Consider the following 27657-nt stretch of genomic DNA (forward strand, 5'->3'; position numbering starts at 1 on the left):
GGACACACAGAAGAAGCCACCTCAAGACTGGTAGGAGGGGCAGAGACACAGAAGGGGCTGATCCCACACCCACGTGTGGCGGTTAAAAACCAGGAGGGATGTCTTGACTGAGGAGGTCCCCCTGAGGAGTGAGGGGTCCAAGCCCCACACCAGGCTCCCCAGCCCAGGGTTCCAGTGCCAGGAAGAGATGCCCCCATAGCTTCTGGCTGTGAAAACCAGTGGAGATTGTGGCTGAGCGAGGCAGAGTAACAAGCAATCCTCTTAAAGGGAGGATCCAAATACGCATTTACCTACTCCACCATCTTGACTGGAACTCTCCTTCTGAATCTTATATGCCAGGGTGTAGCGGAGCATAGTTCTCAGGTTTGTGAGAGTGAGAAGGGTCTATTCAATTTATTTTTTATTGTAGTAAATCCATATTACATTAAATTTATTCATAACCATTTTGAATGTATATTCCATTGGTATTAATTCATTGTTGTGCTGCCATCACCACCATCCATCCCCTATGCTTTTCATCTTGCAAAACTGAAGCTCTATACCTATTAAACAATAACTCTCCATTTTCCGACCCCTCAGCTCCTGATAACTACCATTCTATTTTTCTGCATTTATGATTCTCATTACCTCAAGTACTTTATGTAAGTGGAATCACAAAGTATTTATTTTTTTGTGACTCTTATTTTACTTAGCATAATGTCGTAAGGTTCATCCATGTTGTAGCACATTGCAGAATTTCCTTCCTTTTTAAGGCTGAATCATATTCTATGTTAAATATAAGCCACATTTCGCTTATCAGTTCATCCTTTGATGAGCACATGGGGTGCTTCCATATTTTAGCTATTGCAAACAATGCTGCTATGAACATGAGTGTATAAAGTTCTTCAAGACCCTGGTTTCAATTATTTTGGGTATATATACCTATAAGTGAAATTGCTGATTCATATGGTAATTCTATTTTTAACTTTGAAAGGGACTGCCATATTGTTTTCCCACAACAGCTGTACCATTTTACATTCCCCACTTCTAGTGCACAAGGGTTCCAATTTCTCCACATCCTTGCTGACACTAATTACTTTTGTTTATATAGTAGGCACCCTAATGGGTATGAGGTGGTATTTCATTGCAGTTTTGATTTACATTTGATTTACGTTTCCCTAATTTTCATATGCTTATTGGCCATTCATGTCTTTTCTTCAGAAATGTCTATTCAGATTCTTTGCCCATTTTTGAATCAGAGTTTGTTATTATTATTATTTTTTTGGTAGTTATTGCATTTTAAGAGTTCTCTATATATTTTGGATAGTAATACCTTAACAAATATATGATTTACAAATATTTCTTCCCATTCTGTGTTATCTTTTAAATAAATGTAACATCCTTTTATGCACAAATTTTAAAATTTTTCATGAAGTCCAATTTGTCTATTTTTGCTACTGTTGTCTATACCTTTAGTGTCATATCCAAAAAGTAATTGCCCAAATCAATGCCATGAAGATTTTACACTGTTTTCTTCAAAGTTTTATTGTTTCAGGGCTTAAATTTATGTCCTTGATTCATTTTAGTCACTTTTTTTGTATACAATGTTAGGTAAGTGTCTAACTTCATTCTTTTGCATGTAGATATCCAGTTTTCCCAGCACCATTTATTGAAAGGGTTCTCTTTCCTAATTTAATTGTCTTGGCAACTTTGTCGAAATTATTTGACTATATATGTGAGGGCTTATTTATGGCTCCCTAGTCTATTCCATTGTTCTATTTGTTGTCTTAATGCCAATACCATGCTTCTTGGATTACTGTAGTTTATATTAAGTTTTGAAATCAGGGAGTGTGATTCCTCCAGTTTTTTACTTTTTCAAGAAGGTTTTGGCTACTTTGAGCCTGAGATTCTATGTAAATTTTGGAATGGATTTTTCTTTTTCTGCGAAGAACTCATTGGAAATTTGATAGGGATTGCATTGAATCGGTAGCTCACTTTGGGTAGCGTTGATATTTTAAGAATATTGTCTTCTAATCCATAAACATAGAATGTATTTCCATTTATTTGTCTTCTTTAATTTCCACATTTTGTAGTTTTCATTATACAAGTCTTTCACCTTCTTCATTAATTCCTAAGTATTTTCTTCTTTTTGATGCTATTGTAAATGGAATCGTTCTTGTGTTTTCCTTTTCAGATCGTTCATTTTTTTGTGCATAAAAATGCAACTGATTTTGTTGAGTTTGTACCCTGCTACTTTGTTGAATTCACTTATTAATTCTAACAACTTTGTTATGGAGTCTTCAGAGTTTTCTACATATATGATTATATCATCTGCAAACAGATAATTTTACTTCTTCCTTTCCAATTGGGATGCCTTATTTCCTTTTCTTACCTAATTGCTTTGGCTAGAACTTCCAGTACTATATTGAATAGAAGTGGTGAAAGTGGGCATCCTTACCATGTTCCTGATCTTAGAAGGAAAGTTTCAGTCCTTCACCATTGAGTATGATGTTTGCTGTGGGTTTCTCATATATGGCTTTTATCGTGTGAAGGTATTTTCTTTCTATTCCTATTTTGTTGAGTGTTTTATTATGAAAGAGTGTTGAATTTTATCAGATCCTACTTCTGCATTAATTGATATGATCCTGTGATATTTTTTCTTTGTGTTGTTTATATGGTGTATTACCTTAATTTATGTTTGTGTTTTGACCCATCCTTGCATTCCAGGAATAAGACCCACTTGGTCATGTTGTATAATCATCTTAATGTGCTGCTGAATTCTGTATGCTAGTATTTTGTTGAAGTTTTTTTTTTTGCATGAATGTTCATAAGGGATATTAACCTGTAGTTTCTTTTCTTGTAGTATCTTTAACTAGCTTTGGCATCATGGTTATTCTGGTCTCATAGAATGAGCTAGGTGTTCCCTTCTCTTAAACTTTTTGAAAATGTTTGAAAAGGATTGGTATTAGATTTTTTGGTTATTCAATCTTCTTACTGGTTGTATGTCTATTCAGATTTTCTATTTCTACACAATTTAGTCTTGGTAGATTTGGGGTTTCTAGGAATTTTTCATTTCATTGTTATCCAATTTTTGAACATATAACTGTTCATAGTACTCTAATATTTTTATTTATGTAGAATCAGTAATAATGTCCCCACTTTTATTTCTGATTTTAGTAATTTTTCTCCTTAGTCCATCCAAGCTAAAGGTTTGTCAATTTTGTTGATCTTTCAAAGAACCAATTGTTGTTCTATTCTTTGTCTTTCTCTTCTAATCTTTATTATTTTTTTCTGCTAGCTTTGGGCCTAGTTTGTTCTTTTTCTGGAAGTTCCTTAATTTGTAAAGTTAGCTTGTTGATTTCAGATCTTTCTTATTTTTTAAAATGTTAAGTGTTTATAGCTATAAATTTCCCCTAAGCACCACTTCTGCATTGTCCCATAAATTTTGGTATGTTGCGTTTTGTTCTGTTTTGTTTGTTTTATCTCTAATTACCCTCGGCTTTTGTTTATCTGGGAAAGTCTTAATTTCTCCCTTGCTTTTAAAAAGTTTTTGTCAGATAATCGGCTTCTTGATTGACAAGGTTTTTTTTCTTTGAGTACTTTGAACATATCAGCCTACTGTCTTCAGGTCTCCAAAGTTTCTAATGAGGAATTTGCTGATAAACTATTAAAGATCCTTTGTATGTGATGATTTGCTTCTCTCTTGCTGCTTTCAAGATTCTTTCACTTCGGCTTTTGATTATCCTGTGATAGTTTGATTACAATGTGTCTCCATGTAGGCTTGTGACTTCCTTACTTGGAGTTCCATGAGCTTCTTAGATATTTATATTCATGTCTTTCATCCAATTTGGGAAGTTTTCAGCCATTATTTCTTCAAATATTTACTCTGCACCTTTCTCTCTCACCTTCTTCTGGGATACCCAAGATGTACATATTGGTCCTCTTGGTTATGTTCCACAAATTCTTTAGTCTCTATTTGCTTTTATTCAATCTTCTTTCAATTTCTCAGCCTTGATAGTTTCTACTGTCCTATCTTCAAGATTGCTGATTCTTTCTTCATCCAGCACAAATCTGCAAGGAGATTGAATCCCTCTAATGAATTTTTCATTTCAATTATTGTACTTTTCGGCTCCAGATTTTTTTTTAGGTTTTCTCTTGAGATTTCTATTTTGTTCATAAATTGTTTTCTTGACTTTCTCCACATTTAGGTCTTTGAGCATCTTTATGTAGTCTTTGTAGTGTATCTGCCATTAGATTTTCTTAGGAACAGTTTCTGGGTTCTTTTCCCTTTGAGTGGGCCATACTTTCTTGTGTTGTTGTTGTTGTTAAACACCGAATGTTTGAATCTAATAATATAGTAACTCGAAATCAGATTCTCTCTCTACTCCAGGATTTTATTATTGTTCTTGTTTACTTGAAAGTTGTCTCTATGCTGAGCCTGAGGTGTAAATTTAAGGTCTTTAAAGTCTTTCCTAAACTTTGGCATGCAGTCACTTTCCAGTTTTCTCCATATATAGTGTTGTTTTTTAATGTCCTTGGTCTTTAGTGTCTGGTTTTCAAAAGGGGGAAAAGCAAAAAATGAATGGGGGCCAAAAAGAGCACCAGCCCTTAATTTCCCTTGGAAGTTACTTCATCAGTGGGAGTTGCAGGGGGGAGGAGGTTGCAACAACGGGGAGAGGTGCAACAATGGCTGCCTGCCTGTTGTCTGCACTTCTGAGATCAGCAGCATCAGTGATCAGAGTACAGATCCCCAATATTTGAAGGACAGGGTCTTTTCGCCCACCCTAGTGCCCACAGGCTATGTAAGCTGCTCCAGGAAATTTGAATAGTTGCCTGCTATGCGGCTGTGAGTGGTGGCTGGGTAGCTGCTACTATGCTCAGAGCTGAAACTGACTGGAATCAACTGCAATTACTGGCCAAGGCTTCCCCTGGAAGTTGCAAGGGTTCAACTGACTTCAGAATTCCAAAATAGTTTTATCAGACAGATTCTACCAGTGTGATTGTTGTCTAGATTGGGGAGACAGATTCCTGGTGCTTCCCATTCTCTCTTCTTCTATTTCAAAATATTTTGGTTTTGTTCTTTGTGCTGCTATTTCTGCAGGAATATGTAATTCTTTCATTTGGTCTTTCGAATGACTGTTATTCACATTTCGTGGTACTTGTTTTCTTTAATACCAATCTGGTAAACTTTCTAGCTATATGATCCCAGGTATTTATGAAGAAATTATTTCTTGTTACCTTTTTAAAAACTTCTTGTAACTTCTACAGTTCAGTCCAATAGCTCTAAAAAATTTTAAATATATAAACATATATAAAAGTAGAGAGAATAATGAGTCCCCAGACCCATCACCAGTTTCAAGTGATCAACTCATAGCCAATCTCCTTTCATCTAGACCCCACACACTTTCCCATCCCCCTTATTATTTTGAAGCAAATTCCAAATACTGTATCATTTTATCTGTAAATATTTTGGTAGATATCTCTAAAAAGTAAGGCTCTTTAACATAACCTCTATACCATCATCACATCCAAAGAAAAAGCAGTAATCCTTAATATTTAATATTCATAATTCATAAGTGATTGTTTTTAAACTATTAGTTTGGGTTAGAATTCAAATAAGACCACACTCTGCAATTGGTTGTGTCTTTAAATCCCTTTCAATCTATAGGTCCTCTCTCTGTCTTGTTGACTCTCTGCAATCAGTTGTTGAAGAAACCAGGTCACTTTTCTGGCAGCAAAGTGCTCCTCAGACTGTGTGTCTAGATTCCCTCAGGGTTCTTGTAAAATGAAGTGTCTGACTAGGCAGGTCCTGAGTGAGTCCTGCCTGGACTCTGCACTTCTGACAAACATGCAGGTGATGTACACAGCAGTCTGAGGACCAACACTGAACAGCTTGTCCCTCACGCCTCTGAATTTCCTGTAAATTAGAGGTGGGATCTAGTTGTGGAGAAAAATTGTGACCCAACAATTTTACATTTAAAGAGAACTAGTAGGAGGAAATTATCCCAATCACCTGGAGTTAAACATAGGGGGAAAAAAACCTAGTAAAAACACCACTACCAACCACATCCATATAACAAAGAAAGGTATAGGTGAAGCAGTACAGTGCCAGCTGTAGGATAGCACTGACCAGTTAAGGCATTGAAAGCGAAGGATTAAAAACCAGGTAAAAGCCGAATGTATTCATGTATCCTTTAGGAGACATACCACAGACCCCAAATGTACCCACTCCTGCAGTGGGCACTCAGGATTGGAGGGAAGTCAGGCCTGATGCTAGGAGATGCTCTGTCATCCCAAATAACCTGCTTGCACCACACCAGCACCCAAGTAGGTGGGGTGTGTGAAAGCTGCATGTGGTCTCTCTGGGCACCACCTCTGAGAATCATCAGACCAGCTCAATACCCCTCAATGCACAGGCTTCTGGCCTCAGCCTTCAGTTCTACAGCTGGGGGAGTGCAGCTTGGGGACGCTGCTGTGAGGCTATAGCCTGCACTCCTATGGTGGTGCATGTGACAGACCGTGGGACTCCCTCCCAGTGGGCAAAAGAGCAGCAGCCCATGGTGCTTTAAGATCAAGAAAATGCCAGTACGTTCTATAAACAAATGGATAGCCGCAAAATCATTGTGGGGATAGGGTGCACCTCTAGGCCTCCCAGGCACTGCTGGCAGACTGGCCAGATGTCCATGTAGTCACTGCAACAGGGACTTCCATGCAGCTGCCTACACTGGGTGAATCTATGCCAACCTCAAGGGATTCCAGCATGGGAAACCCCAACGTACAATGGTCAGTGCCTACCATAATTGTGATTTTTATTTACTTTAAAAAATTTATTATATCATTTAAAAGCTGATTGTTGCAAATCTATTCCTAAATATATACCCAAGAAAACTGAAAACACGTCCTCACAAAAACCTGTCTGTGAATGCTCATAGCAGCATTATTCCCAAGAGCCAAAAGGTAGATACCACGTCCTTCGGTAGATGAGTGGGTCAGTAAAGTGTAGTCTGTACACACAATGGACTATTACGTGGTCATAAGAAATGAAGTTCTGAAACATGCCACAACATGGATGAAACTTGAAAACTGTGTGAAAGAATCAGCGTGAAAGAATCAGACACAAAAGCCCATATAACTCCATATTTATAAAGTATCTAGGAAAAAAGACATAAAGAAGGAAGAAAAGGGAGAATGGGGAGTGAATGCTAATGGGTATTAGGTTTCTCTCATAGGTGATGAAAACGTTCTAAAATTATGGCAATGATTGTGCAACTTCGTGAATATACTAAAAGCTGGGGGGGGTTGTTTTTTTTGTTTTTTGTTTTTATTCAGTTGTTAAAGATCTTAAAATTTACTCCTGCAACTCACTGCACCTTTGACCCCTGAGCATGCACTTTGTAGTCATGGGCCCTTAGCCCTGAGGACACCGGTAGTTGGGAGGGTAGGTCAGGCTCAGAAAAATGAAGTGCTCAGGGCCACGCTGAGTGAGCAAGGCCCTGCTGGTCCTCCCCCATCCAGGGACAGGGAGGTCAACCAGCTGAAGCAGTGGATCACCACATTGATGATGTCCATCGCCAAAGAGGAGGAGATGGCTGCTGAGCTGCAGCTCAAAGCCCGAGTCTTCCATTTCGGCCAGTACAAGGGTGCTCAGGAGGTAGGACCCTGGATGGCAGCCAGTGAGCTGTGGGAGTGGAAGGAATGCAGGTGGCTGCAAGCTGGCAGTTGGGGTTGGGGGGTCAAGCAGCAAGTTGTCCATTCCAGGTACCTGCCGGGAGGAGGCCCAGTGCCTGGAGCTCTGGCAGCAGGGAAACGAGGCCCGAAGCTTGGCCATTCTCTGGGGCTGCCGTGGACCCTCACCACCTTCCAGGCTCTGTGTGCCTGACCAAGGGGCACTGGCTGGAGAAGGCTCTTGGTCCCCAAACTTGAGCTATCCTGTTTCTGCCCCATAGCTGTTCAGCTGCCCATTACATCTCCTCCATTCCTTCTTTCATTCAACAAATATACCTGCTTCTTAATATAGACAATATACCCAGAAGATGACCCTACTGGGAGGAAGTCGGGCACATTCCCAGGCCAGGCTAGGAGGGTGAGAGAATTCTGGGGGAACAGAAGGCCAGGGCTGTTCTGGGCAGCAGGACCAGGATTCGCACACACCCTTCCTGACAGCACACCCAGAGCGGTGTGTGGACCCAGCTTCCTAATTCATCCAAATTCCTGTTGAATGCCTACTGTGTGCCAGGCACTGGGCTAGATACACAGGATGCCACAATCAGCAGACTAGTGCATTCCAGCCTTCTGACAGACATCACTGGGCACTGGCTATGCCCCGCGCCTGGCTTAAGACTTTTTGCCGGCTGTTCCTTATTTAATCCTCAGGCCCACTCTGTGTGGCAGAGGGCAGTAACTGTTTTCTGAATGTTAGAACAGGCTAAGAGAAGGAAGTTCATATGCCCAGGGCCACAGAAAGTAGGTCTCATAATGTAGTCCTGTGGGGAGCTAAGGTCAGTGCAGGGTTGGAATAGGGAGAGCTCCCTGGAGGAAACTGGGCCTCAGTGGGCACACTGAGACAGCTGGGGGAGGGGCCACGGTGCAGGCATGAGGCCCAGTAGGGGCTGTAATCCCGAACAAAGCAACCACAGGAGGGTGGGGAGGGGGTGTCAAAATTCTGGCCAAGGAGAGTCCAGGTGTCCAAGTTCTGTTTTCCCCATGCTCCGAGTGCCCACCTGTGCCAGGCAGGGCCCCAGGAGGTCTGCCATGTCACACCTTGAGGGCAATGTGTTTGGAAGACAATGGAATGGGAGGCGGGCACAGGCCATGAAATCCTGATGGAAGCCTGCTCACCTCATAGGACAAGGTGCTGGAGAGCCTGAACCACAAGGTGCTGGATGTGTACCGGCACTGTGTCGGCACCCAGCAGGAGTCCAACCTGGGCACTGTGCAGATGCTGACCATTATCGAGCAGCAGTTGGATGACCTGCTCGAGAACCTGGAGCGTGTGCCCCAGATCAAGGTTGAGCAGGCAGAGAAAGCGAAAGAGAAGGAGCGGCGCCAGAGGTGAGGGACCAAGCCGGGCCTGGCAGCCTCACAGAGAGCCACAGAAACAGCCCTGAGGGCGAAGCTGCCCTTCACATCTTTGCCCCTACTCTGGGCGGGAAAAGCCAGAAGCCAGGGCTCTGGAGAGATCCAGAGGGGACACCAAACTCAGCCTGAGGGAAACTCCTCTTGCAGAGAGGGGTATGTTGTGAGGTCAGGGAGCCCAGGAGTCAGTAAGGTGTGGCCAGCACAGCCTCACCCTCGACGACAAGGGACAGCCACGGCCATTTTCCTGGCTGGATTGGAGGGAGAGGCTGGCACTGTCAGAGCCCAGGGGAGGGAAGGTGCGGAAACTTGGGGAACAGCTGGGTGGAGCCTAGGGTTTAGTGGCAGGGGCAGAAAGATGGAATTGGCAGTGTCAGAACACGACATGGGTGGCATGGACCTGTCCTCCAAGAGGAAGCTCAGGGAATTCCCCACAGGCCCAGTGGGGTGGAGGTAAGTTCCAGGTGCCGTGACTCCTCTGGCCTGCAGGCTTCATGGTTCATTCAATTCTGTGCAGAGCCCTGAGACAGCCATCTGCTAACAGCTATTTGTCTCTCCCATGAGCACAAGGGTTCTTCCTCTGTGTCCCTGGTACTCTGCTCAGAGCAGACACTGGACAAAGGTTTGAGGACCAGAAGTACAGACAGGAAAGAGATGATACTAACTTTGCTGGGGGCTGGACTTTAAAGGGGTGACAATGGAGAGGTCATGGCATGGGGATAAGTGACCGGGAATGGGGCTCTAGGAACCTGGGCCTCCTGAGGTTATGAGCTCATGACCCTTAGAAGGTCTCCCAGAGGATCCCAGAGCTGGGACAGGCTCCCCTCCCCACACCACCCTACCCCCAACCCCAATTACCAAGGAGCAGGGGCAGAACCAAGGCCCTGGCAGGGAAGGGTGGAGGAGTGTTTTCTCAGAAGAGGGCGGGCCATGGCCCGACCCAGGACTATAAAAGCTGGGAAGCAGATTTGGCAGCCTCCCCTAGCCCCTCCCGACTTTGATCTATTTCTTGCTGTCACTGCCACACAGACTCCGGGAAGAGAAAGCCAAGATGCAGAAGCAGCAACAAGAAGAGCGTCTGCAACGAGCCCAAGCCCGGGCCCAGGCTGAAATCAAGAAAAAGGTGAGTGGGGTGGTCCTGGAGAGCCACAGTTGGGGAAGGGTCCCACGACCAGACACAGCAGGACTGACAGGCGCATAGGGTCTGGCCCCCTTTGCAGATGCTATTGTGGAAGTTCTGGGACCAAGAGAGCAAGGCCAGGGTAGAGCACAGTGTCCCATTCCCGGGCCCATCAACCCTGCTGCCCCTCAGAGCTATTCTCCTCTTCCTCTGATAGTCCTCCCCCTTGGGCTGCCAGCTCTCCTACACACACTTAGTGACTGGCCTGGCCATGCCCTCCCACCTAGCCCTGCCCAGGTGCAGACCCCAAGCTCAGAGAACAGCTTGGCATCCCCAGGATCCCACCACATAACCTGTACCCCAGGCCAAGCTCATCATCTGTCACTAGTTGTCCCCCTGACTGCTATGTCCCAAGACCTCTACTCCACAGCAAATGGGCAGGAGCAGCCACTTGCCTCCACACTTCCTTGGCAACAGTAAGTGTGGTCTCTAATGCAAGACTAAGCCTGAACATGGTCCCCAGTGGACAAATGAGGCCAACGGACTCTCCCTGGAACAGATCAGCACTCTCCACACTGTCCCATAAGGAATGGCAGATACTGCAGGGTCTCCCTGCCCCGTAATCCTCACAGCAAGAGATGGGTTCCCTGTTTAGCCCAGTATTTCCCATCTGTGTTTCCAAGTGTTTACCCTGCCACCACCCCTCACACATCTAAAGGCTGGCACCCCAGGGCACAGGCTTTTGTGCTGGAAAGACTCATTCCTGAGACAGCTCAACAACTTCAGCCCTCAGTCTGTGGTTGACCAGGAGTGCCCAGAGGCTGAGACAGTCCATAGGGCCCCACAGCCCCAGCTCCCGAGCCTCCTGGCATGCTGGGGGTAGAAGTATGACCTCTCAGCATCTAAGTGGCACCACTGGTCACTGAGGCCACAGGCAGAGGCTCACTGAGTCCACTTCCTCTGCAGAAAGGCAGAAGGTTGGTGTGTCGCTCCCGGCCCCCGGCCATGAAAACCAAGGAGGAGCCTGAGTATGAGCTGCTAGACAAAGACAAGGAGGAGCAGCTGTTCTTCTTCACCTAACTGCAGCCACTGGTCTGGCTAACTTTACAGGAAAGAGGTGCAGCAGGAAGCAGACAAGGCTACGTCAGGGCCTGGATGTAGCCATCGCTGTGCCCCTCATGGTCTCCTGCTGTATGTTTCCCTACTCATGAGAAATAAACTCCCTGACTCTTTGGTGTCCAAGGCCTGTTTAAGGAGGTAGACCCTGTTTCCAAATGCAAGCACCCTCTTTAATCATTTAACCCTAAGCAAATGCTTGAGGGAAGGAGCCCGTCTTGGCTGCCATCTAAAAGGACTGCCTTGAGACAGAAGTCAATTCCACTCTGGGGCACAGTGTGGGGCTAGCCCCAATGCAAAGACAAGAAAAGTAATCAGCAAGCTGGGCAGACGGAAGGGTTATTACTACTGACTGAAGGAGAAAATGACTTCACCACTTATACACACAGTTCCTTAAATTAAGCCAAGTAAAACCTTCAGTGCGTAACTATACAAAAACTTTTATTCGTTTGCACTAGGAGTTGGGTCCATTGCCCACAGGGAACCTCAGTGCCCAGAAAATTGACAGCCAGTACCAATCATTTTGTGGTGGATATTCACTGGGGAACGCGCAGGAGAAAGATCCAGTGACACGTCCTCTTTCAGGTAGCCAGTGCAGTGTGGCCACTAGGCCACCCAGCTTCCAAGCCCACAGTGGCAGACAGGCCTGGCTCCTTGTAGAGGGACGGGGCTTCTGGAGAACCTGGTGGTTGAGGTGCCAGGTGGGCACAGGACTTTAGTCTGTAATGCAGGTTCTGTAAGAACTATTTCTAAATGGGGCCCTAATTCCTTCTGGCCACTCTGAGTAGATGACAACTCAGAATAGGACATTGAGAGGAATCACAATCAAATGCTGGGGTTACTCCTAGAAGCTCAAGTCCAAAAACTCAAGAAACGAAGAAACATAGAACAGGTAGTTTAAATGATTCCAATCCTGAAAATCAAAATAACATCTGAATAAACAAACACTTCAAAAAGCACAAGGCAAACACAGCATTTCTAAGACTGTCCAGTCTGCTAATGAACAAATAAATATGTGCAAGGTTATCCACTTTTCTCCTTTTGCAAGACCTTACTCTGTAAAAATAGACTGTAACATATGATACGCACATTTTCAACATCAACAAAAACATATACATGCCATCATCGTAGTCCTGCCCATAATTTATAGTATTCAGAACATTACTTTATAAACCAAATTACTATTAAATGTTAATACCCAAATACAGAATTTAGAAAAATTATTTTGAAAGTTTTAACTCTACCATCCCCAAACTATGAACTTGAAATCTGGTCTACCCAGAGGGCTCGTTAACAGGACCCTCCATGTGGCTGCTTCACCCCCAGTATTTCCCCTTCATACCAGTTGCCTGCCTGGTCTGCCAGAACATGGATCAGAATTTGGCTTCCTGTGACAACGGGCCCACTTTTGCCCTACAATGTGACAAAATCAATCTGACTACGAATACCACCCAAGGGCTTGGGAAACGGCATGTTACACAGCTCACAGAAAAGGAAAACGGGATTTTTAGATCTTTCTCAGGGCAAATGCTGTAACACCAAAGCTGGTTTTATTACAGATAAAGTTGTACTTGACTAGGAGACCTAGCACCCAATTTCCTGTACAAGTCTGTTTTTTTTTTTTTTTAATGCAACAAGTGCTCCATGGCTCAGATCAAATGGGACAAAGGCAAGTATGGAAGAGGCGTGTGCTTTGCTCAGAAGGCAATCTTGTCTCACTGAAGCCCTTTGCTCAGAAAAGGCAGTTTCAAATAGTACAGCCCCAAACTGGTTCCTGATAGAATATTAAAAGAAACATTTCAATAAATGTACCCAAAAGTCTCTTAAAGAACTAGGCTGGCCTTCAGAGCAGAAACCAAGTGGGGTCTCACCCAAGCCTGCAAGACCATGTAACAGAGTCTTGTTGGGGACACAAACTAGAGGTGTCGCCCTTGGGTCCCCCAGGCAGAGAGGGCTGCTTTCACTGCAGGTCCCGCAGGTTGATAGTGTTGCCCGTGCACTGCGTGTCCTCGGGTCCAGCAGCCCCTCCAGCTGCAGGAAGCACCTCCTGCAAAACCAAGCAGAGCAATGAGGGGGGCAGAGTAGAGGGCTGAGGCAGTACAGGACCACTTCACATAAGGCAGCCTTGCAGCTGCTCACCAACCAGCAGCATAACCTTAGGGGCCAGCCAGTGGGATGCTTCTGACTTTTCTCAACTACAACTTGTTTTCCCTTTATTTTGAACATACGTTCCTTGAAGAAATATAAACAAAAACAAGGAAAAATAAACTCAATACCATAAGACGAGTGTCCTTGTTTACCCTGTAACCCTTTTTCTCTCACTTCGTATGTGGAAAGCACCTTTCTCAGTTACTAGGTGTCCATCTGCATCATCAGCGGCTGACCAGGCCTCCAGAAGGAACAAGGCTGCACCATCACTCATCTAATCTACTTCCTTCCAGTAGAGAAACATTCCTACGTCGTTAGATTTGAGGCTACAATGGCCAGCTTTTGGCTATTTACATCCTACCTCATTTCTTTAGGAGCAATCTCATGAGCGGGAATGCCAGAATGCAATAGACACTATTGAGGTTTTTCTGGATACATGGTACCAAACTGCCCTCCGACCTACCCCTACTCCAGCAGTCTGAGAGTCCCCACTCCCACCCCATCCCCCTCATACTTGAGTTTTATTCAATATTTATTTTTGACATTAAGGAAAACAGTTAACAGCCCAATGTGAATTCAAGAAAACCGAAATTACTGTTTGAATGGATTTTTAAAATATATATTTAAGTCTGTTAGAAATTTGATAAGTTACTTTCATGATTTTATATCCAAATCTGAATTATCCACAGCCACCTATACTTAGCTTAACTACTTATTTAAGCAAACTATTTAATTGGTCTGGGTCTATTTTCTTACAGGTTAAAAACTAGCCAGCTTACTTTCCATAGGGGAAAGTGACTAGAATTTCTATATGCAAAATATTTTGAGAATGTATTTCACCTTATTTGTAAGTGGGAGCTACAATGACGAGCAAATCTGAGCTTGGTTCTTAGCCTTTTATTTTATGGCCATTTACCCACCTTTTCTAGGAAGTGGCAAACGTCCTGGCAACCAACCCAATGAGTCTCCACCCAAGGCCTACCTCAGTGATCAGCCTCAGAAGCTGGAAGCTTCATGATAGTCTAACTAATAAACCCAAAGAGTTGTAAGGCATCAGACCTGGAGGACATAGACAGGCAAACCGATGGCAAAAAGGGGATGAAAGGTGGAAGGCTGCGGGCTGAGCACCAACGGCAAGACTCCTTCACCTGAAGGGTCATCCTGGGGAGGCAACAGCAAACGTTTTATTAATCGAGCATGGTGGCACTCCTTACCTCGGCCTGAGGAGTCCTGTCACTGTGATACACAGTAGAACCAGTCCCACCCACTACATTCCAGGTGAGGTACCACCTAGACCCATTTGAGGCCTGAGGACCTAGCTGTAACTGGCATCAGGGGCTGGAAGCTGCTTGCCTCCCCTCCTGGTCTTCATTCTCTCACCTTGATCCCAGCCCAAGGGCCATCAGGCTAAGCCGGGCCTGAGCCTCCTACCGTCTGGCTACTCTTCCCTCCCAGGCCCTTCTCCTGGAACTCTCTCACACTCTCCTACACCCAAAAACCTTCACTCAGTCCACGCGCCAATTTCTCTCCTGTGGGTTATTCTGAACTCTGGCAAGGGCTCCTAGCATCTCACTCCAAGTGTCCTCACTGCTCCCCAGCAGTCTTCTCAGACCACACAGGTATGCTCACCTCTGCCCTGGCCCCAACCCTAAGTCGAGCTGAAAAGGGACCAGAGAGATCACAGATCTTCCCAACAAGGAGAGGCTACCATGACCCTAATCATCCAGTTCAGAAAAGGGACATCGCTTAACAGTTCACCTGTCTTTCATCTCCTTGTCCAGCCCACGGCCATCCACAGCCCCTATCACTTAACTCCTGGTGCCACTGCCACCATTAGCATCTATCATTCCTTCCACGACCTCAAGAACCTTCTGTATCCAGCACTGAGCACTATCATTCCCATTTTATACACAATAAAAATGAGGCTCTGAGTGCTTAAGTAATTTGCCCAAGACTATACAAGTTGGTTAAGGGAAAGAAAAAAATAAACTCCAGGTTTCTCTGCCTCAAAGCTGACATCTTTAATTGGGTGTCTCTTAAAAAATAGCCACTACTGCTTTTCCAGCTAGCTCCTGTTCTACCAGTGGTATCAGCTTCCTTGCAGTCTCTGTTTCAAAACTTCCAAGGTCCTGTCTTCTCCACTTCTAACCTGCCAGCCTTGATCAAGGCTCGGATTGTTCTTCCCCCATTTCCAATGCCTCTATCTTGGGAGAATCTTTCCTCTCTTTCCTGGTCCCAAATCTGGAATGAAGGAACATATTTTCCTGCTTATCTCTGCAGACAAGGCCCACTCCCACAAAATCCTCACATCAGTTTCTGGTTTGCTATTAACAGCAAAGCCATTTAGGAGGCCCGTGTTCCAGGCCTTCCCTGAGCTCTGCCCAGGCCATTCCTACCTCTCTCTGACTCATCTGAACCCTACAGACTCTTCACAGCCAGCATGGTCCCATCTCCTTCATAAGTCTCTCCCAGGCCTAGAGACACCATGGACAGGATTACCCTCCTCTCTCTTCCAGATCAGCTCAAGACTCAAATGTCCTATGACATCTCTAACTGTGCCTCCCTGGTCACATGGTGCTCTTTGGGCACAGAAGATGTTCAGGAAAGAGGTGGCATGTAATCTGGCCAGGTCAGAGAGATGTAATCTCAGCTTCTAAACCAATTCTCTCCTAAAACCCAACTTATCTTACTTCTCTATTCTGGCTCCTCAAAAATGAGACTGAACATAAAGGTGTACACAGAGCTGTGGAGGCGAATGTATCCAGTGAGCATTCAGAGTGGCTGCCAGCTACAGGCAACTACTGGGCCCTGGCCACAGTCTAAGAGGTGGCTGGCTCTGCCCTTGAAGGACTCAGTTTGGTAGAGAAGACAATAGAAAAAGGAAAAAGGTAGCACCTTTAACATATAAAGGCTACATTCTCTGGTGTGCCACAAGCAGCCTCCAGAGATGGGAGTGACCAATACTGCCTGAGGAAGTCCCTTCACCCCAGCCATGAAAAGAGAAGTAGGGTCTGCGGTGGAGTAGGCAGTGTGAGGAGCCAAGAACCACGAGGCATCCACATGGCCAGAAAAAGGAGTGCAGTGCCTGCCTGGCCAGCCTAAGCATCTGGAAGACAGCTAGCTACAGGGGGGCTTATGCAAGAGTGAGTGCCTGGCTATACCTCACCGACTCTCAGCGAGATATGGAAGAGGGACTGTATGGGGGGAATCAAACACAGAGAGAGTTCTGACGCCAATGTGTCAATCCTAATGAAGATAAAAGCTGAGATAAATGTAGTCCAACAGATGGGAAAAAGGGAGAAGCTGAGGTTATGGAGAGATCATTTAGGATATAAAACAGGACTTGGGAGGATTTAGAAGCAGGGTTGGGGAAGGTCCGTACACTGAGAGGAAGGAGGACCCGGAAACTTAAATCCTGAGGCCTTGCCCACAGCTCTTGCCCAACTACTTCTTATAGCCTATCTCCTCCCCACTCGATGGCTCTTACCTGCAGTAACTGGACCTGAACACACTGCACCCCAGCTGATGGAGATGGTCCTGGCAGACCGCCATTGGGCACAAGGTTCCCGCACAACCAACCACTCTGGCTTGCGTACAAGTGCGTAGGACTGATTTTGCCACCTTTCATTTTTCTCTGAGTAGACCTTGAGGCTCCTAAAATGAAACAGACCAACAATGCAATGTGCAATGTACTGCTTAGGCCTCTGCTTTCACAGAGGCCACTCTCTAGGGGAGACAGCCTTTCCATTACCTCTCACTCTGCACAGCCCTGCATAATTAAAATTACTGAACAAGAAGAGTCATGAGGTAAGAGGTTAAAAACAAAACAAAACAAAAAAAACGGGCAAAGGTTTAGAAACTTTCACATGTCTTTTGGAAAGACAGCAATCAGACCCCAGTTGCCCATTTCTTGAGGGTGGAGACTTCCTTACCCAACAGTTCTAGGAACTCATTTCTCTGAGACCACTGAGAACCAATCAACCATTCAGAGCAGCAGAAATCACAGAAAAGAGGGAAAGAAAGCAGGTCATCTAATCCTGCCCTTGGGCACCTTGGCACATACTAAATGACTGCCAAATCCTTCAGGCTGTTTCTGTCCAGCTTCCTTTTCAAAAATCATCACTTCACTGGTTTCATAAAAATAGGCTTTAAAGAAAATTAAGTACAAAGAAGAAAAAACCATGACACCCAGAAGAGGTTTTTCAGACACATAAGGTTCAGGGGCAGCAGGAAACCCTGGAGGAAGGAGACCAACAGCCTAGATTCAAATTCTGGCTCCACAACTGACTCTGTTATCTGACCTTGGACAAGTAACCTAAGCTCTAGCCTCAGTGTTCTCTACTTGTTAAATGGGAAGAATAGTCCCCTACCTCAAAGCTCTGGGAAGACTAAATAAGTAAATATGTGATAAGAGTTTAGAATAGCGCCTAGCTCATAGGAAACACCAAGGAATTCTATTACTGCTATGTCCATATAGACATCCCTGGACACATGTATATGAATGGCTTCATAAAGACAATTTTTACAATGAATATCATACAAGTTACTTATAATACAAGTATTCAATTTAATTTTGTTGAATATAACCAAATTAAAAGAAATGAAACTGAAGGACTTACTGAACTTCTAGAAAATACTTCATGAAAATTTCTAATTAAAGAAAAACAAGGTAAAAAAACAGGAGAGGTTGGATTCTTTAAGTCTTTTTATCTCTCTTTTCTGTTTTGAACAGGAACAGTTGACTCTACTACACAGGACAAGCTGTCTTTGTTATAGTGGTTTTACTGGAAGGTTTTGATGCCACATAAGCCTAGAAGTACAAGCTCTGGAGATATACTATCTGCTCTCTATAAGCACTGTGCCTGCTGCTTCCTGACCCTGCTCATCTCATGGGTGGCTTGATCTCACTCCAACTGTTTCCCACATCTCTTACAGCCCCCATGTCCTGAGAGCTTTCCTGCCCTCTGTATTCATCAGACACCTTAGCTGGAATGAGCCTCCTGGATCATATCTCCCCACCCTCAGCACTTGACATAACTCTGGGCTGTGCTGCCGACTGGCAGTGCATCTTCCTATACACAACCTGATATTTTCCTCCTAGGTGCCTGAGGAATTCTTTATGTTTTAAGTGAAATTACTAAGGACCACAGATGGCAGGTCTCAGTTCCCAGGGAGCAGTCACGCAGGAGAATGCAGATCCATTGTATCTTTGAGTATTTCCTTTTCTGTTCTCTGCTTCAGGGAATCCAATAACCTCCCCACCAGTTGGATGAGCTCTGGCTGGTCTTCCAAGTCTCTCCTAATTGCTCTATTGGCTTTCACACAGCAGAGCAGAGCTGGGACTAGGGTGAGGAAGCAAGATGAGGTGCTAGGACAAGAAATCCACTCATTCTTCTGTAACAGAAATTCGATGTCACTTCCTATTCTTCTGGAATGTGTGGGCTATTCCACTCACCTCTGAAATTGTACTAAATGTTATGCTTTGAAGTCTTTTATCACCCTAGCATATTTTCCTGCAATAAAAATATGTACATAAATTGAAATTTTATTTATTTTTAAAATTTATTTAAACATAATTTCTAGGAGTTAAAATTCATCTGAAAAACTGAGTTACCACTGAAATTATTAGTAAAGCAAACCCAATCCAAATTATAAAACATTAAAACTATGATAGATAATTGACAGATATAAATAGTAAAAGCATCAAGAAGAGTACAACTGCTTGTTTTCCAGGCGATTCATGTGTCTGTGTGTATTACTGATTGCTAGACTCAGACATGATCAGCATATATTTCCACCAATGAAAAACTATTTTTAAAAATAAAATGCTCATGTGCTTTAAATATAATTTCATTACAACTTTGTGGCAGCAGATTCAGCTCATTCAATTTAAGGGAATGGTGTGCCAAGAAGCCCAAGCTACTTGGTCAGTCTTTACTGTCAGAATGGTCAGCCACAGTATGCTTATTTCTGATAAAAGATCTGACTTAATTTTTTAATTCAAATAATCATTCTGAAACGTTTTAAGGAACATTATGAAAGCCGCTATGGAATGAATTAAAGGAAGGTATCAATAATGTATCTTTTTAAGTTACTTTTAAAAGCAGGCAAGATTTAAATGATACGTATCTAATATTTATTGTCTAGTTTTATAACATAAAAACAAGCTAAATTGGAGCCATTTCTCATTACTTATTTTGTAATAATTCAATGCCAACTCTTTAGGCCACAGTCTAAGTTATCTAGGAAGAGATATGATCAAAGCCTTGTATTCCTTCACTAAATATGTGCTAGCATGTATGCTTTATTCAAGTATGAGGAAATTAAAAACCATGTGTACAAAATCACAAATTCCACTAATTTTGCTAGACATCGCGATCACACGTTTCCTTTACACTTAGCACAAGAGTGTACACTGCTAAAAGACTAGTCAGTAACTAGAATATGACTGTATATAGAAGCATTAATTTTACAATGGGAAATAAGATCAACTAGAACTAGACTTTTTATGACATATCATAAGCTAACTGGTTTTAACTACTTTATTAACACGCTTAAACTAAAAGAAATCACAGAAATTCTCTTTTCAGTCTAGCTTCAATCTAGTATCTGAAAATCTGGTAATCCTGCAGATACCATAGCTATATTTAAAAGAACCACTGCCACTAACCGGAACTGCTTAGCACCAAAGGTTATTTTTCTTTCCAGTTAATAACTCGTCCTAGGGATGAAATGTGAATAGCTTAAAAGAACTGCTCGTGCACGCATGCGCACACACACATGCACACACGAACACTGTTGCTTTCATGAAACTCTCTCCTTTAAAAGCAGTTCATTCTGACAGTTGGGAATGGTGAGAACTTCAATGAAAACTGCTCACCCTCACCATGACCCCCTACACAACATATCTCAGTTCAGAACATCGCAGCATTCACCTCTGAAAAAAACCTCTGCATGAAAAAGAGCAAGCTGGCAATAGTGCCTCATGGCAGTTTTGATGCCTGTGCTAATCTATACAAGACAGACACGTCCCTAAAGTGTCTTGGGTTTGGTGTTCTGGAAAGATATTGTTTATCATCATATGATGCACCCTGATAAATGCCTGGTTGAGGGATACCGCTAATGTTTTGGAAAGCAGAAGAGCAGTTGTAAAAGGAAACGTGAATAGCAGAGCCAGCAGATCTCTTGGGCTCAAATGCACTTTACTTTCTCAGGCAATTCAATTTTGGGTACGATTACATATGGAAAATGATAATCTGAAGGCTGATTCCTTTAAAACTATCCATGACTGCCTCCCCCTTAAAAGTCTTCCATACACTCAAGGTCCTGGAACCCGGGGGAAACAATGCCCATTAGCACCTGTGAGAAGCTGCAAAGGACGAAGGAAGGGCTGAAAGAGGGGGAAGGTGACCCCCATGGCACACCAAACACCCATCTGCCCTCTAGTGTCTCGGCTCAAGAGAAGAAAACACCATTATCTGTTAAAGCCATTGGGGCAGCGTATTACATGATTTCAAATGATACACCTTGCCATCTGGTAATGTCATCAACATTTAAGATGGCTAAAACTATATACTTAGTTAAGCAAGCCTGTCTATCTATGGATGCTTGAAGGCATGTGAAAGCAAACAAGTGGTCTCTACATGGAACCCCATGATGACCATGCAACCAAGTCCCCACTAGTAAAAGATGCCATGGCACTAAATGCAACGTGACCCAGTTAATTAACAAACCAATCACAAGAAAAATCAGTCTGTTTGATCTCTTGCTCAGTGTGGAAATCCCCAAATCCTTACAGAGCAAGGTAATCTTCATACTGAATTGAATATTTCAATATTCTCAGCATTTATCCAAAACACTGATTTGTGCTAAACCTTAAAGAGTGGAAAGAGAAGTGTAAATCCAACCAGCAAGGAAGTTTCTGGTAAGGAGACCAAAAAAGATAATCCTATGGACATCAAATTGCAAAGTGAGGTAGACTATGCAGCCATGTGACCCTCAGCTTCCAATGACTAATCCAGGTGGTACAAGAGGACATAACCTCACAGAGCCACTATGAGAATTAAGTGAAGCCAGTAGCACAGAGCTTGGCTGGGATTATGTGCTGTGCAGACACTGGCACTACCACTGTGAAGACCTCCTGAATATGCCCCTATACTGACAACAGAAGAGATCGGTGCCAACCCAAGTACCCATCACCCTCACCCCCAGGGAGAAATGGGTGCTGAAGATGGTTTGGGTCTCAAGGGCACTTGGTAAGCTCTCTACCCTCCACACCACTGGCTCAAATGTCTCCCTTTCCCCACATGGTGTATAAGGTGGTGGTGCGGCGGGGTGGGCGGGGGCTGCAATACTCTTGGGGTTATATGGGCTCCCTCTCCTGGAGTTCCTCATTGAACCACAGAAGACAACAAACTACCTGAGTAACTATTTCTCCAATTCTCCTGAGGATGGGAGATTTGACTCATCACATAACATGGATGGTGGAGGGCACTAGGGCTTAATTCTCTCACAATTCCTGATGTTTATTCCTACACAGCTATTAAAAAGATGTACTATAAAAATATTCACAATGAAAAATATTCATGTTAATAGCAAAAATCAGACTAAAACATGTGTCATTTCTTCAAAAGCAGTACATGGTTTATACACATAGGAAAATGTTTTAACATCAAAACAGTGGAAGTGGTTTTCTCTGGATGGTGGAGCTGCAGGGGAAAGTGTGTAAAAAAAGTCTACCTTTATTTTTCCCAAAGAGTATACCAACGTAATCAGAGCCATTTACTGAACATTCGTCTTTTGCTTAATGAGTTGTGTGCCATGCTCTGCTGTCGCCATTTGTCCTGCTGGCTGGCTCTCCTCCAGGGAACCAGCCAGGCTTTTATCACCAACACTCATCAGCATGCCTAGATCACAACACAGCAGTCTCCCACTTCAGTGTTTCTCTTTTTTGAAGTCTGCATGGAGAGTCTAAGTTATTCTTCCAGATAATCTTAAAACTGATCGGGGTCTTTTTTTTTTTTTAGTTCCTTTGGGATTTTAAAAGAACTGAACAAAGATGTAAATTAATAAGAACTAAATGTTTCCATCCAAAGAACATGATAAGCCTTAAGCAGGACCTCATCCAGTCTTAGCGTATTTGTCACTGGTGATCCCAAGATGCTTTATTACTTTTATTGCCATCAGATCTATTTTTCCTTTTTTTTCTGATTAACAGAAAAGCTACTGAGATATTTGCATGAATGCTGATTATACAATTAGCTATCTGTCCTTATTTCTAATTGAGTCAATTCCCTTGGATCTTCTAAGCCTGATCAGTTATTGATAATCTCTTTTTCCTATCTGATTATCTATTTTGCTCTAAACTTTCTATATGTGTTCAATATTATTGCACTTAGTTTGGTTGCCTCTTCTCCTGATTGTACCGGGAACTATCTTCCTACTGACAATGATGCTGTTGGTTTGACTTGCTCTCCATTAATAGGGAAATCTTTTTGGTTCCTAGTTCATTAAGGTTTGTGATTTTTAAAAATCAGCAGGGATAAGATTTATCGGCTGCTTTTGTTGGCACTGGGGAAGAGAATATGGTTCTCCTCTGGTCTCCTGATGTGGCATATCATGCTGACAGCTGTCTAACTCCACCCACCCAGAACCCTGGACAAGCCATAATCACCCAGAGTCCACCTGCTAGTATTTACTTGGGAGTTCATGTCCACTTCACTTGCCAAAGGTTAGTTTCCTTGTATAATATAGTTGCCAGGCTCAGTAAAGACTCTGGAGCCAGTCTGCCTCAGGTTCGACTTCTGGTCTGGTCAGCCACTGGATATGTAATTCCTATCAAGTTATTCTCTATGCCTCAAGTTCCTCATCCAGAAAATGTGGTATTGGTACCTACATCTCATAGGGTTGCTGTGGGGACTACAGGTACTAACAGACGAAAGGAGCTCAGAACAATGCTGGATACTATGAGCTTTAATCAGTGTCTAACTGAATGACTCTTATTTGAATGTGTCCAGTTATCAGCAATCTGTCCATGCTTCAACGTTCCTTCCACAAATACTGACTGAAAGTTCACTGCATTGAGTACTGTGCAATGGTGAGCCTTACCATGGAGCTTACAATGGCTAGTGTGTTCTAAGTGAAGATGTGTATGTTTTTCATGGACATACAGACAAACCTACAATCAAAGCACAATGATGAAGGAGTACAGGGTATATTGGGAACTTGAGGGGAATCACTGCCAAGAGGCCTGAACAAGGTTTGGGGATACCATAGCACCATTACACAATTACTTCCCTTAACAAACTATTTTTAGTCGTGGGACTTGTCAGGGTCAAATCAAAACCCCAGAAACACTCTAATGCACTCAGAAGGACTTCATGCAGGCAATGGGGTACACCAGTGATGATGCACTAAGAAGCAAATAGCTGGGTGGGAACGGCAGGAAGGCGCTATCGCTCCAGAGTTCAGAGAAAGGGACAGCGTGCGGGAACCAGAGCTACATCGGGAGCCACCCAGCAAGAACTGGGACCACAGGAGAAATGGCCATTGTCATAAAATCATGTTCAAAGCAGAGCTCAAACAAGGACCTGGTTCCCCCTCCTCCCTCCACCTAATCTCCTGCCAATGCTCCCAATGGCCAACCATGGCTGGGAGCCTGGGAAGGAGTCTCCAAGGACGAGAAAGTCAAATGGCACAGCTGAGAAGGGCAAATCTAATGATCCACCAGGCTGAACAGGAGCTCCCAGAGTGACAAGACACTGGGGCAAGGCTATAGGACTAAGTGCGTCCTCAGGCATCGCCTATACCTTAGGACCACCACTGCATACGTCTGGCAGAGGACTGCAGGGAGGTTCCAGGGGATAGCAAGGGCAGGCCTACACCAGTAGAGATTCAGCCCAAGGGCACAGTGCCTAATTTTGTCAGCTGGGCTCCCAGGGCCCAGAATCTGAAACCATATACACACAAAACCCTGCCACTGTCTTCCTTGTTTTGCTCCAACAAAAACGTTAAATGAATGTAGATGTGATAAGCAAAACATACATTTAATTAAACCTACCACTGGGGCCTTCATCAGCCCGGAGCTGTTTCACAAAAATTGTTGCATGTGACCCTCACAATCACCTAGAAAGTAGACAGGTCCCATACTGTCCCTCTTTCACAGAGAATGCTGCAGCCAAAGGCTGGACTCTTGCCCAAGGCCACTGTACCAAAGAAGCAGACCTCAGCTCCCATTCCTAACTCTGGAATCGGTGCTCTGAATCCCCAGACACTGTCACAAGTTATCTCATTAGACCAGCATGGACAACATAGTTCTCATGTGTGGCAAAGCCAATCACATTTTTTTGTTGTTGTTAAACAGAGGTCTCTTCCTCACAAGGGTTAGAGACCTACTATAGAAGGCTTTCAGCAGGGCTGTCAGGTTCAGACTTCCATGCTCAGGCACTTCACAGCAAGGTGGGAGGACTGGAAGGGGAACTCAGGTGTCTACCGAAAAGATAGTAAGAGAGCTAGGACATGTACTCAAGCAGAGAACTGCATAAAAAACCACAAGGCCAGCATCAAGTTAACAGAAATAAGTGACAGTTGACAATCATCAAAGGACAGACCTGTCTGATCAGGACTGAGAGAATCCTTGTCACCCACTCACAGTATAGGAATAGGACACCTCAACTCACAGCCCATTGACAGAAGGGGGTCACAATTCTCCACCACCATAACAGGCAGGTCTGCCACCAAACCCCTTTACCCTGCTTTGAGAGATCTCCAGCTACGCCAGGCCTCAAAACCACAGCCTAAGTCCAGTGACAGAAACAAACTTCAGGCCTGATAACCAGAGAGGAATGTGATCTTGTACATGAGCGTATTGCAAGAGGCTCCTCTGAGTAGCTATTCAAGGCACACACTGTGCTTATCCTAACCTAAAGGTCTCTAACCCCTGGCAGGTGAAGCTCAGCATGAGGAACCTACCATGGACAGCTAGAGCAAACTCATCTGTCATCTATAGCAAAGACCAGACCAGAGGCAGCCTGCAATCCACGTTCCTACCCCATCATAGGCCTCATCTGCCCCCAGAGTTCCTAATGAGGCCCACAGAGTGTGAAAATCCCTATTCTGACACAATTTCCTCCATATCACCAAGGCAGTGTTTCTACAGCTGCAGTCAAGACTCCCCATCCATACCCATCTGGGGGCTTCATGACACTCAAGTTCACAAACTACTGCTTTCTGGTCCAATATCCATGTGAAGGTCACTAGAATTCTTTTCTAAAAAGAAATCACAACTGCTTGCTGTAACTCCCTGGTTAACTGACAGCCACACCAGGGCATTCCTCCTGTCTTCCTCAGTGTGGCTCTCATCACGGCAGCAACAGGAAGAAATGGAAACCTTGTGACTCTGATGTCCAAAGATTTTGTTTTAATGTAAAAAAATACGTATATATGAAAAATAAAAATTAAGATCACTAACTTAATTTTAGGGCTTAAAAATTCAACCCAATTACTCATACTAACATTCCAGCTGTGTGGACTGAGCAGCGGCACCAATCACAGTAGCCTCACCTCGCCCTCTGCCCGCATGCCCATCTTCCAGGGTTGGACAAGTTGGTCATACTCAAGGAGCTACAGAGGGCCCCTGCCTGTTCCCTACTGCTCTCACCCCAACACCTTGTCCCCTTCTAGGAAGGGAGACTGATTCTATACCACACATCTCAGTTTACACACAAGACACCTGGGGAGCCCTCCCAAGTACCCCAGGTACAACCCAAAAAACCTCTACTGGTGTGATCCATCCAGGAGGCACAGCTGCTCCAGTTCTCACTATTTAAAAGGGGGGATTCATATTCATTTTTAAATTATATAATTACTGTATTTTCAAATGCAAAAAATAAAAATAGTGAAAATGACTTAAAAATCCATCAACTTGCCATTAAAAAAAAAACACTTCATGCATTAATATATATTCTACCATTTTTGTTTCTACACAAATACATACACAAATGTGGCTATGAACACACACATCATTTTTTACAAACATGGAATTAGCAAAAATATACATAAAGTATGGAACTTTACTGGTAGACACTTGAGTTATAAATATTTAATAATATTTATTATTATTAATAATAAATGTGTTCTTCACAGAGCAGCAGCTGGCGCACGTATGGTGTCTTTCTTTACCTAGATATTTCCTTGAGATAAATTCCAAAAATGTTACTGCAAGGTTAAACATTATGCATATTTTTTGGCTCTTGAAAACATTATCAAGTGACCCTCCAAAATGTCACACTGCATCCCCAGTGAGGCCCTCACCAGCAAAGCACGAAACTGCATTCCCTGTGCTCTGGGTTTCCTCACCTCTGAGGGCCAAGCGCACTGTGCTGGCCATGGAAGAGACACTTCATTTGTCAGCAGTTTTCTGCATAGCACTGGTTCACGTCCTGTACCTGTTTTTCTACAGGGGCGACCATCTTTCTTACCATTTAATGCTGTTTTTGCTCATTTAGAAACCTTTCAATGTTAAGTGATTTTCAAGGACTGTGCTTCTGCTTCCCTATGGACATTCCTACCCTCCAAACCATGAGCAAGCTGCAGAGAGCAGCCTCAGTGGCCCAGCTGCAGAAGGACCCAATAATAAGTCTCACCTTAGCAGATTATTGTGAGGATTCAATATGAGCTAATATATGTAAAGCAAACAGAAGAGAACAGTGTTAGCTATTATTAACACTTGTTTTTAAAAATCCTTAAACCTCTCATCTACATTCTTTATCCTGTAGGGAATTTTTGTATTTTTCCCAAGGGCCATCATTCATTTGCCAACTTTAAACACACAGAGGAGTGTGGTCTTAGATGTTTCTTAGATCTGTGTGTCGCTCTGGTGTCCTGGCGCCAGCACTGCCAGTGTTAATTGCTGCTTGCATAACATCCTAACAAGCACAGTGCAAATCCTGTTAGTTCTTCCACGTTTCCTTATAAATCCTTACCTACACAATTATCTCCCTGGAATTTCAAATGGAATTGCATTAAAATACCATGGGAAGAGTTAGCATGTCTGCAACTTAGTCTCTTGTACCCTACAGATGTCAGCAATCTTGTTGGCTCCACCTTCACGACAGGTCCAGAACTTATTCACCTGCCCCCACTGCTCAGCCACCACACTGACCTCAGCTGTTCTAGTTTCTTGCTGGAGAGCCACAAGAAACCCTTATCTGCTCTTTGCC

At 43.7% G+C, this 27657-nt stretch overlaps 2 protein-coding genes across 3 annotated transcripts in view; one reads left to right on the top strand and one right to left on the bottom strand.

The window, feature by feature from the left end:
- The window catches only part of CFAP100 (cilia and flagella associated protein 100), a 45188-nt gene extending 33784 nt beyond the window's left edge, over positions 1-11404 (top strand). The window contains exons 13-16 of the mRNA XM_039843593.1: positions 7495-7630; positions 8825-9030; positions 10084-10177; positions 11141-11404. Coding sequence (XP_039699527.1) covers positions 7495-7630; positions 8825-9030; positions 10084-10177; positions 11141-11254 — 550 coding nt within the window. The 3' untranslated portion in view covers positions 11255-11404. The remainder of the gene's footprint in view (positions 1-7494; positions 7631-8824; positions 9031-10083; positions 10178-11140) is intronic.
- A 306-nt stretch (positions 11405-11710) lies between these two features.
- Positions 11711-27657, bottom strand: part of ZXDC (ZXD family zinc finger C) — a 46946-nt gene continuing 30999 nt past the window's right edge. The window contains exons 9-11 of one of the 2 annotated variants that reach the window (XM_039843590.1): positions 16926-17092; positions 14498-14599; positions 11711-13337 (exon numbers count right to left, since the gene is read on the bottom strand). In XM_039843590.1, coding sequence (XP_039699524.1) covers positions 13251-13337; positions 14498-14599; positions 16926-17092 — 356 coding nt within the window. In that variant the 3' untranslated portion in view covers positions 11711-13250. Of the gene's footprint in view, positions 13338-14497; positions 14600-16925; positions 17093-17985; positions 18952-27657 lie in introns of those variants that run through there. The other variant, XM_039843591.1, reaches the window with a different exon arrangement.

Source organism: Pteropus medius, unplaced genomic scaffold (assembly GCF_902729225.1).
Source record: "Pteropus medius unplaced genomic scaffold, Ma_sr-lr_union100, whole genome shotgun sequence".
NCBI classification, from domain to species: Eukaryota; Metazoa; Chordata; class Mammalia; order Chiroptera; family Pteropodidae; genus Pteropus; species Pteropus medius.